Source organism: Phocoena sinus, chromosome 10 (genome assembly GCF_008692025.1).
Source record: "Phocoena sinus isolate mPhoSin1 chromosome 10, mPhoSin1.pri, whole genome shotgun sequence".
Classification (NCBI taxonomy): Eukaryota; Metazoa; Chordata; class Mammalia; order Artiodactyla; family Phocoenidae; genus Phocoena; species Phocoena sinus.
The window spans coordinates 72,018,531-72,034,365 of record NC_045772.1 but is presented as its reverse complement, the minus strand read 5'-3'; the positions used below and the strand labels follow the sequence as shown (position 1 = coordinate 72,034,365).

The window sequence follows — 15,835 nt, the reverse complement described above, 5'->3', positions numbered from 1 at the left end:
TTCTCTGTTTCTGTTTATCTGGGAATGTCTTTATTTTGCTTTCATTTTTAAAAGGTAGTTTTATTTTCTTGGTTGACAGCTTTTCTCCCCCCTTTATGCCCCTGGTGATAAAGGGCATCTTGGATGGAAGTTCTTTTCTATTCTCAGTTACTGAAAGTTGTTTCTAAGCCCTTCATACTTACCAATATATTTTCTATTTCTGGGTTTTCCATTGCTTTCTGTAGAACTGGATTTCTATCTGTTATAATTTTTCTAAGTAAGGAACTTCTTTTAACATGTCTAACTCTTCAGGTTGCTGAAGTCAAAGACCTTCAGCTTTTTTTTTACACTAACAAATAGTTTTCTTTTAATATTTAAGTGATTTTTTGGATATATGTTCTAAGCTGCTTTTTTTGAGCACTTAATAATGTGTCTTTGTCTTTTTGCCTTCATTGTTTCTGACAAGAAGTCAACTATTCTTTTTACCTTATATTCCTGTATTTAATATGTTCATATTCTCTAGCTGCTCTCAAGATTTCCCTTTGTATTTGCTTTTCAGTTTGATGAGAATATATTTATCCAGATGCAGTTTACTGGCATCTTAGACCTTTGAGGTGATATCTTCCTTCAGCCTTGGAAATTCTCAGACATTATCCCTTTAGATATTCCTCTGTCCCACTCTCGCTTCTTGGTCTCTAGTGAAATATATGTTAGATTGTTTGATGTGTTCCACAGATTGTGGACACTGTGTGTGTGTGTGTGTGTGTGTGTGTGTGTGTGTGTGTTGATTGATTTTCAAACATTGTGTGTAAAAGAACAGAAGAGGCTGAGTAAATATTTTTTTCCCAGGAAAATTCATGTCATTCTTTCAGGGGTTGAGTCAATCTAATCTGTCATTGAGACAATCTGAGCTTTGCTGTTAAATTCAGTTCTATGCAGGCTTTAAGTGTTTTGAGTACAGGATCACAACCTTTCCCCCATATTGCATGTCTGGAGGTTTTCCAGCCTTCCTATCAGACTTCAGCTTTCTTCTCCAGCTTGGACATCAGAGAGGGCTCTTGCTCCTCCCCTGCTCCTGCCCCAGACAGCTGTTGTCTGATAATCAGTCTAAAGCACAGAGTGCTGGGGTAGTGGGGGAGAATTTTCTCAGTTCTCCTATCCTTCCCTCAGACTTCACAGATCCAAAGCACCTGCTCCTCAGATGGGAGGCAAATCTCTGTTACCCTCTTACCACTCACCCAGCCACACGTGAGCACTCACTTATATCCAGTGTAAGGCTCAGAGTGCATGCAGGGTCTCAATTTTCCTGCTGTGCTCTTAGATTTGAGCAGATCTGAGGTGTCTATGCCTTTAAGGGTGGTCTCTCAGCACTCTTGTCTGGCTTCCGAACTTTCTTGAATGCATCTGGTAAAGTCTACAGAGAAAGAGTTAGTCAACAGGTAAGGACTCTCCTTGATTTGGGGCTCCCAGGGATTCAAAATAGCCATGCCAGACTGCACTTTATCTTTAAATATCTATGAAAAGTTAAACTGCCTTTTTCTTATGAACGTCTATGACTAAATCCTCCTCTCCCCATGACTCTACTGATGATGACTTTATTTCATTGGATTTCTTCACAAACTCAGCTCTCCAATGGGCTCTAAAAAAACTATTATTTTGTAGATTATCTTGCATGTTCTTCCTGTTAGTTGGTCAGTAAAGTTATTGTGACTGTGTTCTAAGTGGAAGTGGAAAAAATATTTATAACCAATGTAGAAATAAAAATCACGTGGTTCTTATTTACAGTGGTGTCCACTGAAAAAATAAGATATAGGATTAAATTCAGTTTCATGCAGGTAATTAGTTAAGGTGTCCAATAAATATTTTTCAAAGATACCAACTTTCAGCATTCCAATGATTAAATTTAGAATAATGAGAATAATAGACTGTAGATCTTTAAAACAATCAACTGTAAGCATTACTTCTCTGGAACATTTTTGGGGATGGACAACAGAAACCTGATAACATTCCTAGGGTTCTACAAGATGCTCAGGTCACGTTTAGAATGTGTGTTGGATTCCGTGCTGCTACTTTCAGAGGAAAAATTATAGAATATTGTTGGTGATGGTGTGTGTGTGTGTGTGTGTGTGTGTGTGTGTGTGTGTGGAAAAGGAATGTTGGCCAGAATATAAAATGGCCTGGAAACTGTACTATGAGGAGCAATTGAGAGAACCTCAGATATGTTCTTGAAAAAGGAGAAGAAAAGTGTCTTTATATTTAAAGTTCTGTCTTGTGGAAGACTAGAATTAATTGTTACCAATCCTCTGCAATTATCGTCGTGGCACATAAATGTTCCTCTGAATTTTAGATTATTTCCTCAGAATAGACATTTGTGAGTTAAATTATTGAGTGTATGCATGCTTAAGCCCATGAGCTTACTACAAAATTATGCTGTAGAAAGGTGGAATAAGTTTTATTCCAATCAACAGTATATAAGTGTCTCTTCCACCATACCTTTACTTAGTATTTACTTTTTAAATCTTTGTCAAATTGATAGGTTAAAAAAATGAAAAAGCATTAGGCTCCTTGTAGGACATTTACATTTTAGAATTTACTGTTTTATTTTTTGCCTTTCCATAGCTTCACTTTTGTTGCTCTTATTTCAAAGATAAACTTCTGGGTTTTTATGAGGCAGCATGCAAACTTTCCATAGAGAAGAAACAATGAATCACATTTTCTGGGAATTCAGAGAATAATCGGATTCTCTTTCTCTGCAAGGAACATTTTCACACCGCTGGCTCTTCTCTGAGTCCTGCCAGATGATCTACAGGTTGGATCTAGAGCCCCTAACATCACACTGAGTAGTTGTGTCAGAGTCAGAGAGAGGCCTTTAATTGTCCATTTTCATTCTGAAACAATGGACCAACTTTTTCAGCTAGATCCCCAAATGAGTAATTCTTTCTGAATAGTTTCAAATACTTGGGTTTTAGATTTAGATGGAGGATCCTAAGGGTTCAAACTGTATTTAAACCCTGAGGAAATAGCAGAACTCACTATGGCAACTTCCAAGAATCTAGAACAGGTGTGATTATATTGCCTGGAGTTATTTTTGAAACATCTGCTTTTTAGTCTGGAGGTCATTGTGCCTAGCTCTGAAGCTGCTCAGGGAACTAGTTGTCGTGGTCTGAAGGCAGAGCACCACAAAGCATGGTTGCCAGGCAATTGTGACTATTGGCCTTGGGATACCCATGAGGCTTGCTTCTCTTTTCCTCCAAAGAATAGTCAGAATTTTTTTTATTCTGAGCCTTATGGACTAAAGGTATTTGAAAATAGACCTGTAGATTAGTGCTTATGGCTGGTTATCAAAATAAAACCTTCTAAAGGGGGTCTTTTGACCTGAATATTAAAGTAAGGAGTATGTCTCTTATTCTGTATCCCTTTGCTTGAAATTTACACTTAGAAGTAAAACCAAGATTTAAATAGCTACCAGGTTAATATACAACATTTTAGTTTTTTATAGAAAGAAACCTCTGACAGCCTTTATACAGTTAAAATCTGATTTCCAAAACTGAAATTGTCTGTAAAAAGTGGCCTGACTCAGAAATGACCCAGTTAAAACTCAGGAACTTGAGACCACAGTCCTGATTCCTGGTACTTGCCTCTATTTTGCCAAGTACTCTCCTCTCTTTCTGACTCCAGGAATAGCAAACAGGTTGCAAGGAACTTGGCTGAAGAGAGGGAACACAAAGTCCCTCTGCTCCTGATTATTGTGCATTTGGCTTGGAGCAAGAATCTCTTTCCAAAGCAAAGATGACCTTTGCTTCCAACCTATCTATGTGGGTGGTTTTGGAAAAATAAAATCCATCCAATAGTTCCTACCAGGGCTGAAGGGGTTGGAGAAGGTACAAATCCTTTTATAGGGACATTTAAGGCTCAGAATAAAATAAATAAAAATGGGTACTAGAGGTGAAACACAGTAGCAGTGGAGGAGAGAAATTGAAAAGGATCAACTCAGAGTTAAAGAGGGTGGGAGAGAGCTTAAGAGGATGGAGATGAGGTCTACCCTCTGCTTTAGACAGAGCAGGATGATTTATGAGCTAAATACAGGCATAAGAGCCATAGAGCATGGATATTTTGTAGTGGGACAAGGTAACAGAGTGCCCTCTTTTCTTCTACCAGTTGCCTGCCTGATTCAGGGTTGAAGGAGACAATAAAGTTATACACACGGTTGTGCTTCTTGCATTAAGACATTGTCGACTCTAAATAAGCACAACTTTTGTATTTGTAGTTTATTTGTATTTTTTACAAATATTTATAAAGTACTTCTACTTACAAAACATCATTCTAGGTGTACATTCTAGGCACTGAGTGGTTCCCAAACATGAATAAGAAGTAAAAGAAACATATGTATGTCCATAAATAATAACCAGGAACAAACAAGGGGGGACATAGAGACATATTATAGGTGTGGCCTGGTATGGACATAGCCGATCTTGAAGTTCAAGTTGTAAAGTGGTGATATGGGCTACCGAGCTCAAGATTGGACTGCAAAAAAGTTAGAAAGCAAACTTTTAAACCCTGTTCTTATGATGTGGTATGCATCCAAAGTCCTGTCCCCCTCTGGGAAAGGAAAGCAGGCCATATACAGAGCCATTTTTAATTCTAAATACATTTTTATAAAATGATTGGCTTTAGTCATTTTTTGCTAAGTTAGCCCTATTACTTATATAAATGGTTTTATAGAGGGGGTATTATAAAGATATGCCAAAAACTTATTTGTTTTAGATACTTATCTTCTCATAAGTACTGATGTTAGTGTGTATTAACAATGATCATAATTGGTTTTGTTCTAAAAAGAGAGGTGTTCACAACTGTTAGCTATCCTTGTAGACTATATTATTAACTTATAGATATCAAATTCTTTCCTTAATCATTTGGAAGGTACATTCTGGAAGTCCATCTTCCTAACATCCACTTCCAGCTTCCCCTTTTGAAAGTTGTTTGCATCACTGGGTCAAGGGTTTCCCACTAAGGTCTGTCTTCTCATGGTTGTAACTCCAAGGCTTTCTGCTTATTCTTCTTCCTCTCTTCCTCTCAGACTTCATTTAGTCACAGGCCTTACTCCTCATCTGGAATCTAAAACCTACCCTAAAATGACATCAGTTGACTTTTCTTTCTTTATCTCTCTCCATTCTTCCAAATGTTTTCTGTAGTAAAGTATGAATTTCTACCCTTTGAACATATTCCTGATCTTCCATTTGTTTGGAGATATTTTCATACTGGATCCTCATACATGCTCAGAATCAGTCTGTCAGCTCTAGTTTTCACTGCATATCCATCTGGCTCTTCCTGTCTGATACAGCCTTCACCTGCCTCTACTTGTTGACTGCCCAGCTGCTTGGAAAAAGCCCCAGGGTAGCCTTTACCATCGTGAGAACACCATGCTCTTGTCAAGAGGGACCCTTTAGAATGGTTCCCGTATTTCCATTCTTCAAGCATTTAAATGGTGCTGGGGTTTTGCAGCATAAGAAGCAGGAGAGAGGATTAGACTGCCTCCTTGACCCTTCTATTATACTTTTTTACTTGGAAACCCCGGACTCACAAACTCACAAATATTTCCATCAGCTTCAGCCTCTAAACCTCTGTATTAATTCCCTATGTCTGTCATAACACATTACCACAGATCTGATGGTTTGAAACAACAGAAGTACAAAACTAAGGTGTTGAAAGGGCTGCACCTTCTCCAAGGATCTCAGGGAACAACCCATTCCTTGCCTCTTCTAGCTTCCAGAGGCTCCAAATACTCCTTGGCTTGTGGCTGCATCACTTCAATTTCTGCCTTTGTGGTCACATTTCACTCTTCTATATGTCTCTTTGCTGTGTTTCTTTTATAAGGACACTTGTCACTGGATTTAGGGCCCATCTAGATAATCCAGGATATCTTATCCAAAGATTCTTAACTTAATTTGTCTTAAAATTAAAATGGTCTACAAGACCCTTTTTCCAAATAAGCTTACATTCATAGGTTCTGGTGATTTGAACACAGACATATCTCTTGTGTGGGGGGAGTCACCATTCAACCCACTACAATGGCTCCTTCTATAGGAGGCTCAAAATCATAACAAGGCATCTAGTGAAGAAGGAGGCCACTCTACCCAGTGTCATAGCAACCAGCTCTGTGTTTTCCTTTTCTCCATGAAGAGTCCTTTGCAAATCAAAAATTCATCTTCCCTCTTCCAATTACCTAAAATAACTTCCTATGTACACGAAGTAAGACAAACAAATCCCAATTTGGTGTGAGGAAGAGGTAGAGCAAACAGGAGATAAAGAGGCAGAATTAAAACAGAGGAGAAGGAAATCCAAACTTTTAATCAGAAAGTCAAAAATATATGTCAAATATATAAAACAAATTTTTAACAAAATCAAAGACTGGATGGTAAAACTAGTGTCTAGGAGAGTTATGCCACACGTGACAGTGTGAGGCATGGGATAGTCTGAGCCATTAGGAATTTGTCTAAAAGTAGAAACTGGGCACTGGGATGCTTAACATTTATTGTGATGATGGGTACAACATCTTAAAAAGCTATTTATTCGTGGTCTGCAGTGCCAGATAAAAATTCCTTGAGTAATAAGATAATGAGTCATATATAAGTCTAAGGGAACACATTTTCCAATAAGTGATGTACAGGTATTTACATGCATATGTATGTGTAAGTTAATTATTAAAAACACATGTGAGAATATTTTAGGGGAGCTTAAAATAATGTATAATCCTGCCTTGGTTGTATGTTTTATCATACCTCAACTAAATAAGCAGTCTTGAATGTATCTTACCCCTAAGTTATAATTTTCCTGTTAGTATCTAGTAGCATCAATTCTGAGAAATACTTAATAAATCTGAATGAATTATTATAACCTTTATTATCAGTGTCCCAAAGGATTTGGGTATAAATCTAAAAAGCTAACTACAAAAGAGTATAAACATACAGGTACCCTAGTAATTAATCATTCACTACCCATACACTACATCAGTGGCAGTCCATAAAAATTTTAACTGCACAAGTTGTACCTTTGCCTCAAGAAATCTTCCTAGATTCTGTCTTCAGAATACAGCCCCTCACTGTTCGAGTTGTAGACAGTGAACGAGCAGCAGAAGCAAGAGCTGGGAGCCGGTTAGAAATGTAGAATCTCAGTGCTCCCACCCTGTACTTAATAAATAAATGATCCATGTGCATATCTCTCTTTCTAACGTGTTATCTATTAAGGACCTCTCCTCTCACTCCCTTGAATTTAACATTTTGTCATTCCTACTTTTTATTTTTATTTCAACTCAATGGAACATGTGCCATTTTCTCAAAACAGTAAAATAAAAAGAGAGAATTATAAGAATGATGTTACTCAACTAATATTCTCTATTTAATATTTATTTTATTTAGATCCTCCGATTATTGAAGGAAATATGGAGGCAGCAAGAGCAGTTGATTTAATCCCGTGGATGGAATATGAATTTCGTGTGCTAGCAACCAATACATTGGGTATAGGAGAGCCCAGTATACCATCAAGCAAAATTAAGACAGATGGTGCTGGTATGTAGAAGAAACTTTTTAAAATTTAAAAGGTCTATAAATTCAGTGACACCTTAGCATATAATTGAATGTATTTGGAAATAACGCTCTGAGGTAAGTAGTTTATCTAAAAAATGTGTGTATATGTATCTCACACAGGTGTGTGCATTGTGTCAAGACAGTCAAAAACCAAAAGAGAAAATATAAAGCTTTAGAATATCCTTACATAATTAATGGAAAAGAGGTAAATAGAAGCAACTATATGATCCACTGAACATCACTTAAATGAAGTTGGTGTTTAGAATATAAACTTTAATGTAAATTATGAATCTTAACCGGGCAGAGTCATGGTTAAGCAGATTCCATGATTTAGAAGGCTCACAATTTGTTTTCTCTCTCAAAGACATGGGTAACCGAACAGCCACGTGGATGGAGGGTATGGGCAGGAGAGCAGGGTGAGCCTGGCAAGGAGGGAATGTGATGGGGTCTCTTGGATCTATACCACCTGGGGAGTCAGAGCATCTCAGAAATAGCTATAATGTGTTCTTTTAATATTAGATGTCACTCTAAATGTGCTCTTTTATCACAGCTCAACCATGGCTATTCTTCCAATTTAGGTTCACATTTTTATGCTAAATACCAACTCCATTTTAATAGCCTTTTATACAAGAAATACCCCACTCTGTTTTCCTTCTCCCTTGAATTTCTAGGCAAAAATATTGTTCTGATTCTAATAATAACTCTTCTTTATTATTCCCTGTCTATGAAAAAGAAAATGTTTTGTAGACTCTCTGAGTTTATTTTTACTGCGCCTTGCCAAACTTCAGTGCTTTATTTGGGGGAAAATATTTTAAATGGATGACAGAATGCCATTAAAATTCTGCTGTGATATCTTAATATCACTTATCCACATTTCTGGCTACATCAATTCCTTGGCCTAACTTCTAAATAGAATTATGAATTGTGCTATCTTTAGTTTTTAAAGCCAAGTTATTCACAGAGACTGTCATCAATAAGTTACCTCTTAAAGTTTCATGTAATTTCATGTAATTTATCAGATAAAACTGATGATTCTGTAATAAAGGAAGAACAGAAACACTAAAATACTGATCTGTGCTGAGCATTTTCAGATACATTTCAGTTAATCCTCACAATAATATTTTGAGGTAGGTATTACAATCCAATGCTCATTAATAGGCAGTAGACTCAGAAACACTGAACAGTTTACCTAGGTTAATATAACTACTTGCAAGATTCAGAATTCAAGCACAGACCTGATACATTCAACTTTCTCTCTTAAAGGTGTTTTCTCAAGCAGGACTCCTAAACACACAGCCATTTATATGAACCTTTATTTGTGCGTTCTAGTAGAAGCTCATATTTCATTCTAAGTTACAGAGCTAGATATGACTTAAACACCGTTTTTTGTTTTAGTATATCCACCTGTGAAATGAACACAATTGTTCCTTTTTCTCTGCCTTGCAGAAATCTCATTAGGATACGGAGGTAATATATGTTGCAGCTTTAGAGAACACAGATACCGCATAGCCAGGATCCTTGTGTTTGTTTGGTTTTGATTATTCCCTAGAGCCTCCTATGTTTGTAATAGAAGTTTCTGTGTGATGGACTGAACACAGTTGCCCTTTCTTGAAAAACAAAAATAAAAAGGAACTGGCACATTATCTGACTGGTGGTTTCAACCACATAATTCATGCTGAGAGATCATGCACTTGCTTTGATATAACAAGTGTTCATTTTCAAAATAAAATTGCAAAAATATCCAATGATTAAGTTGGTCTAAGCAAACTTATTTCAGTTAAAAATTATAACATGCTTATCTCAGATATAGGTCTTTTTTTATCTCATTGAGCTTGGTTAATTTTCTGTGATCTGTTGACTAGCACAATATGAATTAATTCTGATCCAAAAACAACATTGTTCATGGGGAGGGAAGATACTTTCTCTGGCATTGATGATAGGAGTAGACCCTCCCCGCTGTTACCAAAAAATTGTAGAAACTCTGTTACCAAAAAATTATGTATTATTTATTTCAAAAATGATTGCTTTAGTATACTTCGGTTGATTGTCTGGACAGAATTATAAGAACTTGGATTTTTTTTTAATCTCAGTGTATATTTGATTAAATTAAATGTTTTTAAGAACAGCAACAGCAAAACATGTTTCAGAAAGAAAGATTCAATCTGATTCTTTCATCTGTGAATCTATAAATATAATTTATATTTAGTATCATATTTAGAAGATAAGAATACTTTTTGATGTGCTTGCTACCTGTAGTTTGTATGTAACTCTGAAGACTTTCCAACCTTAATGTCTTCTTATCTTCAGAAATACTGGGAAAAAATTGTTTTAGTGATATTAAACCTAAAATTTTGGTAAGGTTGCTACTTTCAACTAACAACTTTTGGCATCACCTTCATTAAGCATGACCTCTAACATGTTTGCTCAAATGGTATTTTGTTAAGGAATTAATTCTCTCTCTAGTGTACTTGGAAAATAACTTCTCTTAAAGGCCTTCAGACACAAAAGTGAAGTGATAACGGTCTTACTCACAATGCAAGATTTGGTCCAATCGTGATATAATAAGATGATGCCTTCCTTTCAGTTGTGAAAAAATAAATCCTATAACCTCTAATACATTTGTTAATCTTTCATAAGAAAATATTTTTGGATCCTTTATTAATCAAGTTTTATGGCTACTATCATTTATGCATTTGCTGTATGTTATCACAGAGTGCTAAATTCTCTACTTGCATTGCTCCACTTAATTCCCACAATGACTTTATGCAACTAGTATTATTTATCCTAATTTTACAGACAAAGAAGTCAAGATTACACTTGGTTAATGTGAAGCAGAGCTAGTATTCAAATTCAGGGCTTTGCAATTCTAAAAGCTTCATTCCTAAATAATTTTCTAGGAGGGCAATATGCAGTATTAAAGCTCTGAGACACTGATCCTTTAGTAGAATACTGGTTCCATCATTTAAAACTCTGTGATTAGAGGCATGTTACTTAACCTCTCTGAGCCTCAGGTTTCTCATCTCTAAGTGGAAATTATTTATCTTATGAATTTTTTTATGATTAAAAACATGTAAGGAAAGCAAAGTTAGTGCTGTCTAGTGCATAATATTTTCTGAATAAAATTTTTATTATGCCATTAATGCTCATTTTAAGCTTTAATATGCTTATAAGAAAATATTGATCACCTCTTTTGGCAATATATTTCCATTTTTATTAACATAAAAGAGGATCATATAATTTCATGTAATTTTAATCATCTTAAAGGAATAATTAATATATTTAATACAATACAATCCAACAGACTTTCTCTTTAATTTCTGTTTTTCATTTCATCCTGTTTTTGAAAAATTGAATATTCATAAAATTGGACATTTACATTTTTTATCCTTACAAAAAAATAAAAATACTTTCTGAAACAGGGGGATGTTTTTCTCATCACGTACCATTATAACAACTCTCTAAGAGATACCAGCATATGTTATGTGGGATAAAGGCTGGTTCCCATTTGATGGAAATGTTGCTCTTGTGCCTCATTATACTGATCGAAAGACAGGACATTATCTAGTGCGGCATATGCCCTTATCTGTCCAATTACTTAATTTTAAGATTGCCAGCCACAGTTGGGTATATTCTTTGGTTTCAGACAAGTGCATTATAAAATGGTTGGCCCCAAATGAAGAATTAGATGTGTTTGTAATCATTGTAACCCATTTAATTTTGACTGTAAATAAGAGATAACAGAAGCATCCTTCAAAGTGATGTGTCATTGTAAGACATACCCCCGTAGCTAATAGCTCTGCAGGTGCAGTTGGTAAGTCGATATCCTAAAATGATACATTCAGGTTTGTTTTGACAACTTTGCTATTTATTTGCCAGATCAAACTAAGAAGGAAAAGAGAAAAAATAACATAACACTGATTATGAAAGTGCTGATTGCCCTTTCATATTATGTAGAGAGCTTTAATTTTATGCCTAATGAAGCTATTCGGCTGTGTCATTTATTTTTATTTTTTTAGATATGTTTGATAAAGGAGGAGGATGGTGCTAAGAACAAGTTTTATAGCTAGTAAGGTGCTATGTTAAAGTTAACAGCTGTCACTAGTTATGTAATAGAAAAAAATTTTTTTTTTAAAGAAGCAAAGAGTATAGATTTTTAAGTCATCAGGAGGCCTGAGTTAAAGTTGCAGCTTCTCTACATGTGAGTAGTGCGACCTGGGCTAGTTAACTAACTACTTTTGGGACTCATCTGCCTATTTTATAAAAAAAGAATAATGCTACTTTTCTGTATATTTATTTTAAAGTGCTGACCTGAGTACCCAATTAGGTACGATATGTAAAAATCATTTCTAAGTTCTAGATGAGTCTTTTAATAAGCTGGGCTTTTTTATTCATTTATTCATTCATCCATTCATCCAGCAAACTTCTACCAGGGATTTTTAACACATTGAGGATATTTAACACATTGAATTAAAACCAGTTGTACATATTTAATTTTACTACACTAGCGTCTTCAGGACCAGAATCAGATTTTATTCATATTGTTAACTTTAGTGCTTAACACAACACAGTGTCTATAACTGGTACTTAAAATTATTTATAGAAGGAAAAGAGAGGAACAAGAAGGGAAAGAGGATGGTTCTTGCAATTGTAAGTTAATAGAGGATAATGAAAAGTAGTGATCAAACCTACTGTGATATTTGCATATTAAAATTCAGAAAAATATATTACCAAATATAATTTGTTTTGTTTGAAACAAGGTTAACATATACATTAGATGCTTTTGTTTTTAATACACTGAGATAAACTAGGAAGTGTTCATTCTTTCACTTAAGTGAAAAATCCATAATCAGTTTGGGTTCTTTATAATAACTTTACTATGCATTATGCTTATTTCAGTTTGTAGCATTCTTTTCTGCCCATCTAAACATTCCCCCAGATGACTTGTCTTTAGACTATCATTCTGTTGAGCAGTTAACGAATTTACCCTGCTACGCCCATTTAACTTTCTGTTTGAGAACAAAATCTAGATTAATAAGCAAACTACAATTTTGGCCTGATAAGATCTAAAGACATTAATGTTTTTGTGAACAATTTCAGACCCTATATAATTTTTACCTGGGAAGAGCATCAATTTAACATGGTAGATGCATAAAGAATGTTAGCAATCTGGTCCACCATCAGAGCAGGAGATCATAAGAATTATGAAGAACTCATTTGAATATCCAAATATTATACAGTTCATTTGATTTTATTAATGACTTCAGAAAGAAAATATATTTATAGATAGAATAAAAGCAGATGTAAGGCTTTAATCCCTTTGTTTATCTAGCCCCTAGAGCATTACTTACATACCATTTTGAATCTCTTACTAAAAAATTTGTTTTAAATCACAGTGAAATTCTGATGCAAATTGAAATGAGAAGCTACATTCATGGTAACTTTATTTCTGTAAAAATGGAAAACAATAATTAACAAAAACTGAGTAGTCCATATATTTTAAATCAAGGGCCTTTCTTCCTATACTCCATGATTTTTATAATTTAGGATTTGTCACAGGGCAGTTTGTACATTGTTAAATAAAACGCCAAAGCCCCAAATGTTACTTATATGCAAATATTTAAGCATTCAAATTTACAAGTAAAATTGGCAACAGTTTCTTTTCATAGGAAAGAATAATCATGACATTGGCTTGATTTTCTTTTTAAATATTTTTTAGATCTACAACTGAAATACAAAAGCCTTCCTATAAACATCATTAAGGAATCATTATTAGACTGAAATCATTGCAAAAAGACAAGTTTAAAAGCCTCACTATTTTAAATTGTTTATTCATTGTTAATTCAAGAATTTTGTATTTTTCCTAAATATTTGTTTAAATTCTTTTTAATAATTTATCGTTAAGAGAAAGTCTATTTTGCTCACTGTCAGATGCCCTGGAGGCTAAAGTTACGTAAACTTCCTTGTGCTCAGGGTGATTTACTTCCCTGAAAGGAATCAGTATTTGGCCAAGTCCTCCTGTTTTCTGCAGGGCTGAATACAAATACAGAGTAGTTAGGTATTCAGATACATGTCAAATATGTAGGTTATATGCCAATTCCACTTGTGAAAAAATATCCCTTAGCTCCTAAAGCTACAAATGAACGTTCAAAGCTTAAAGAAGGAAATTAAAATATAAAACACTCTATGATTCCAAGTAAGATATAAAACACTCTATTAAGAGATATAGCTAGGGCTTCCCTGGTGGCGCAGTGGTTGAGAGTCCGCCTGCTGATGCAGGGGACGTGGGTTCATGCCCCGGTCCGGGAAGATCCCATATGCCGCGGAGTGGCTGGGCCCGTGAGCCATGGCCGCTGAGCCTATGCATCCGGAGCCTGTGCTCCACAACGGGAGAGGCCACAACAGTGAGAGGCCCGCGTACCGCAAAAAAAAAGGAAAAAGAGATATAGCTACCTTTATTTCTGTGCTTTTGTTCTGTCTTATTTTCAGCATCGTGAACTCAATGGATGATCTTTGAGGAGGAAAATAATCTTGAATTACTTATTTGAAGTGTGTTAGACCTGAAACTAAAAGTGACGAAATGGGAAAAATATTCACTCTAACATAAACATACTCTATTTTTAGCTCTGTTCTAAATAACAAAGGTTAATATTGATTATAATTTAAAAGATTATAGTGAAATGCTTTGGCAAATATACTTGTCATGATGAAGGCAATATTTGATTCAACAAATTGCAATATAATAAATTAAATTATTCTAGAGTTATTTTTGAAATTATTTGCCTTGTGACCACAATATTTGTACTTAAACACAAAATTTGATTTATTCATTGATTATAAGACATGTTCTTTGTTTCTGTATAGCATGTAAAATTTTAACCTCAGAATATGAGTTATGAGGCTTAAAGGGTTTCCAGCAGTATTTTAATGTCCCAGCCTTCAATATGTATTTCATCTAAAGTGCTACAAGTAAATTACCTTTTAACACCCCCATGCACTCAATTTAATTTCTAACACTCAAGTGGTGACAGTTAATAATAAATAATAAAATAAAATAAAATAATAAAATATAATCTCTCAAGCTTCACATTAATTTCTTAATCAGGAAAGGAAGCCATATAGTTTTATAGATATAAAGAAAAGCCTGTATTTTGTTTGTTTCTGTGCAATTAATGTGCATAGTTCAGCAAAGAATTTATGTGGCTAACATAGAGGAAGTTTTGAAGTATTTATCTGTGAATCACAATTACTTGTTAGGATCTCTAACTCAGTAAATGAGTACTCTGTAGAAGGTGTGACAGTTTCCTTTAGGGAAGGACTATTTGGGGAGTCATGGAAGAACTGACATGTCATCTGTTCTTTAAAATGTTAAAAGAGCCGGGAATGATATTTCAGACTGAACCACAGCGATTGTGTGGGAAAATGTATGTCCTCAGTAAAAGCATGGTCTTTACCTGCGTAGCTAGGTAGCTGGTCTCCAACTGCCTGGAGTGCAGGAACAAACTATGCTTTAGCATTATCTGTACAACTCCAATTAGATGCAAATCCAATAAGGTAAAGACTACAATAAGATAAGAGTATGCAAATCTGATAAGATATAGCACCCACCCTGAAGGACTTCCAAGGAGAGAGAATAACTTGGAGAAAAACAAAGAGGCCGTTGCACTTGGTAGTTAAAAGAAATTTTGTGATTTTTGAGAGAGTGATTTCAGTAATATGAAGTGGAAACAGATTATGGGTTGTTAAAAAGTGATTATGGAGTGAAGTATAAAAATAGTCATATATCATTCTTTGCAGTTCAGTGACAGGAAAGGGTGAGATTAAGAGGAAAACAGTATTACAGGATGATTTTTAAGGCTGGAGAGACTGAAAAGGATAGTCATTACAGTAGAGACTGAAAAATAGAAGGATAATGTAAAAAGATGGAAGTAGGTGAGAACTGGAGTCACTGATGGGACAGGGTTCCAGAAGAGATTTAGGCATTGAAAATAAGAGCATAAGAACAGCATTAGATTTCTGTTTCCAAATATTTCAGGGAAGCATAATCCTATGTTAATGCACATGCACTGTTTCTTAACAGTTATTTGTAGATTGAGGCATAAAACTAACACAACAGTGAGTTGTTAGGTCATAGAGTTCAAAGCGAGCTGTGAAATATTTTACCAATAAAATACGTCTAATCTTTCAAAAGCATATTAAATAAAAGGACACAGAAAAAAAAAAAGATGGGAAGGCAAATTTGCTTCACTACTTTGTTGAAGGAAACTAATACATTT

The 15,835-nt window shown here is 35.0% G+C and overlaps 1 protein-coding gene across 3 annotated transcripts in view; it reads left to right on the top strand.

The window, feature by feature from the left end:
- The window catches only part of CNTN1 (contactin 1), a 374,843-nt gene that overhangs the window by 290,979 nt on the left and 68,029 nt on the right, over nt 1-15,835 (top strand). For all 3 annotated transcript variants that reach the window (XM_032645482.1, XM_032645483.1, XM_032645481.1), the window contains one exon: nt 7,395-7,544. In XM_032645482.1, the coding sequence (XP_032501373.1) occupies nt 7,395-7,544 (150 nt within the window). The remainder of the gene's footprint in view (nt 1-7,394; nt 7,545-15,835) is intronic.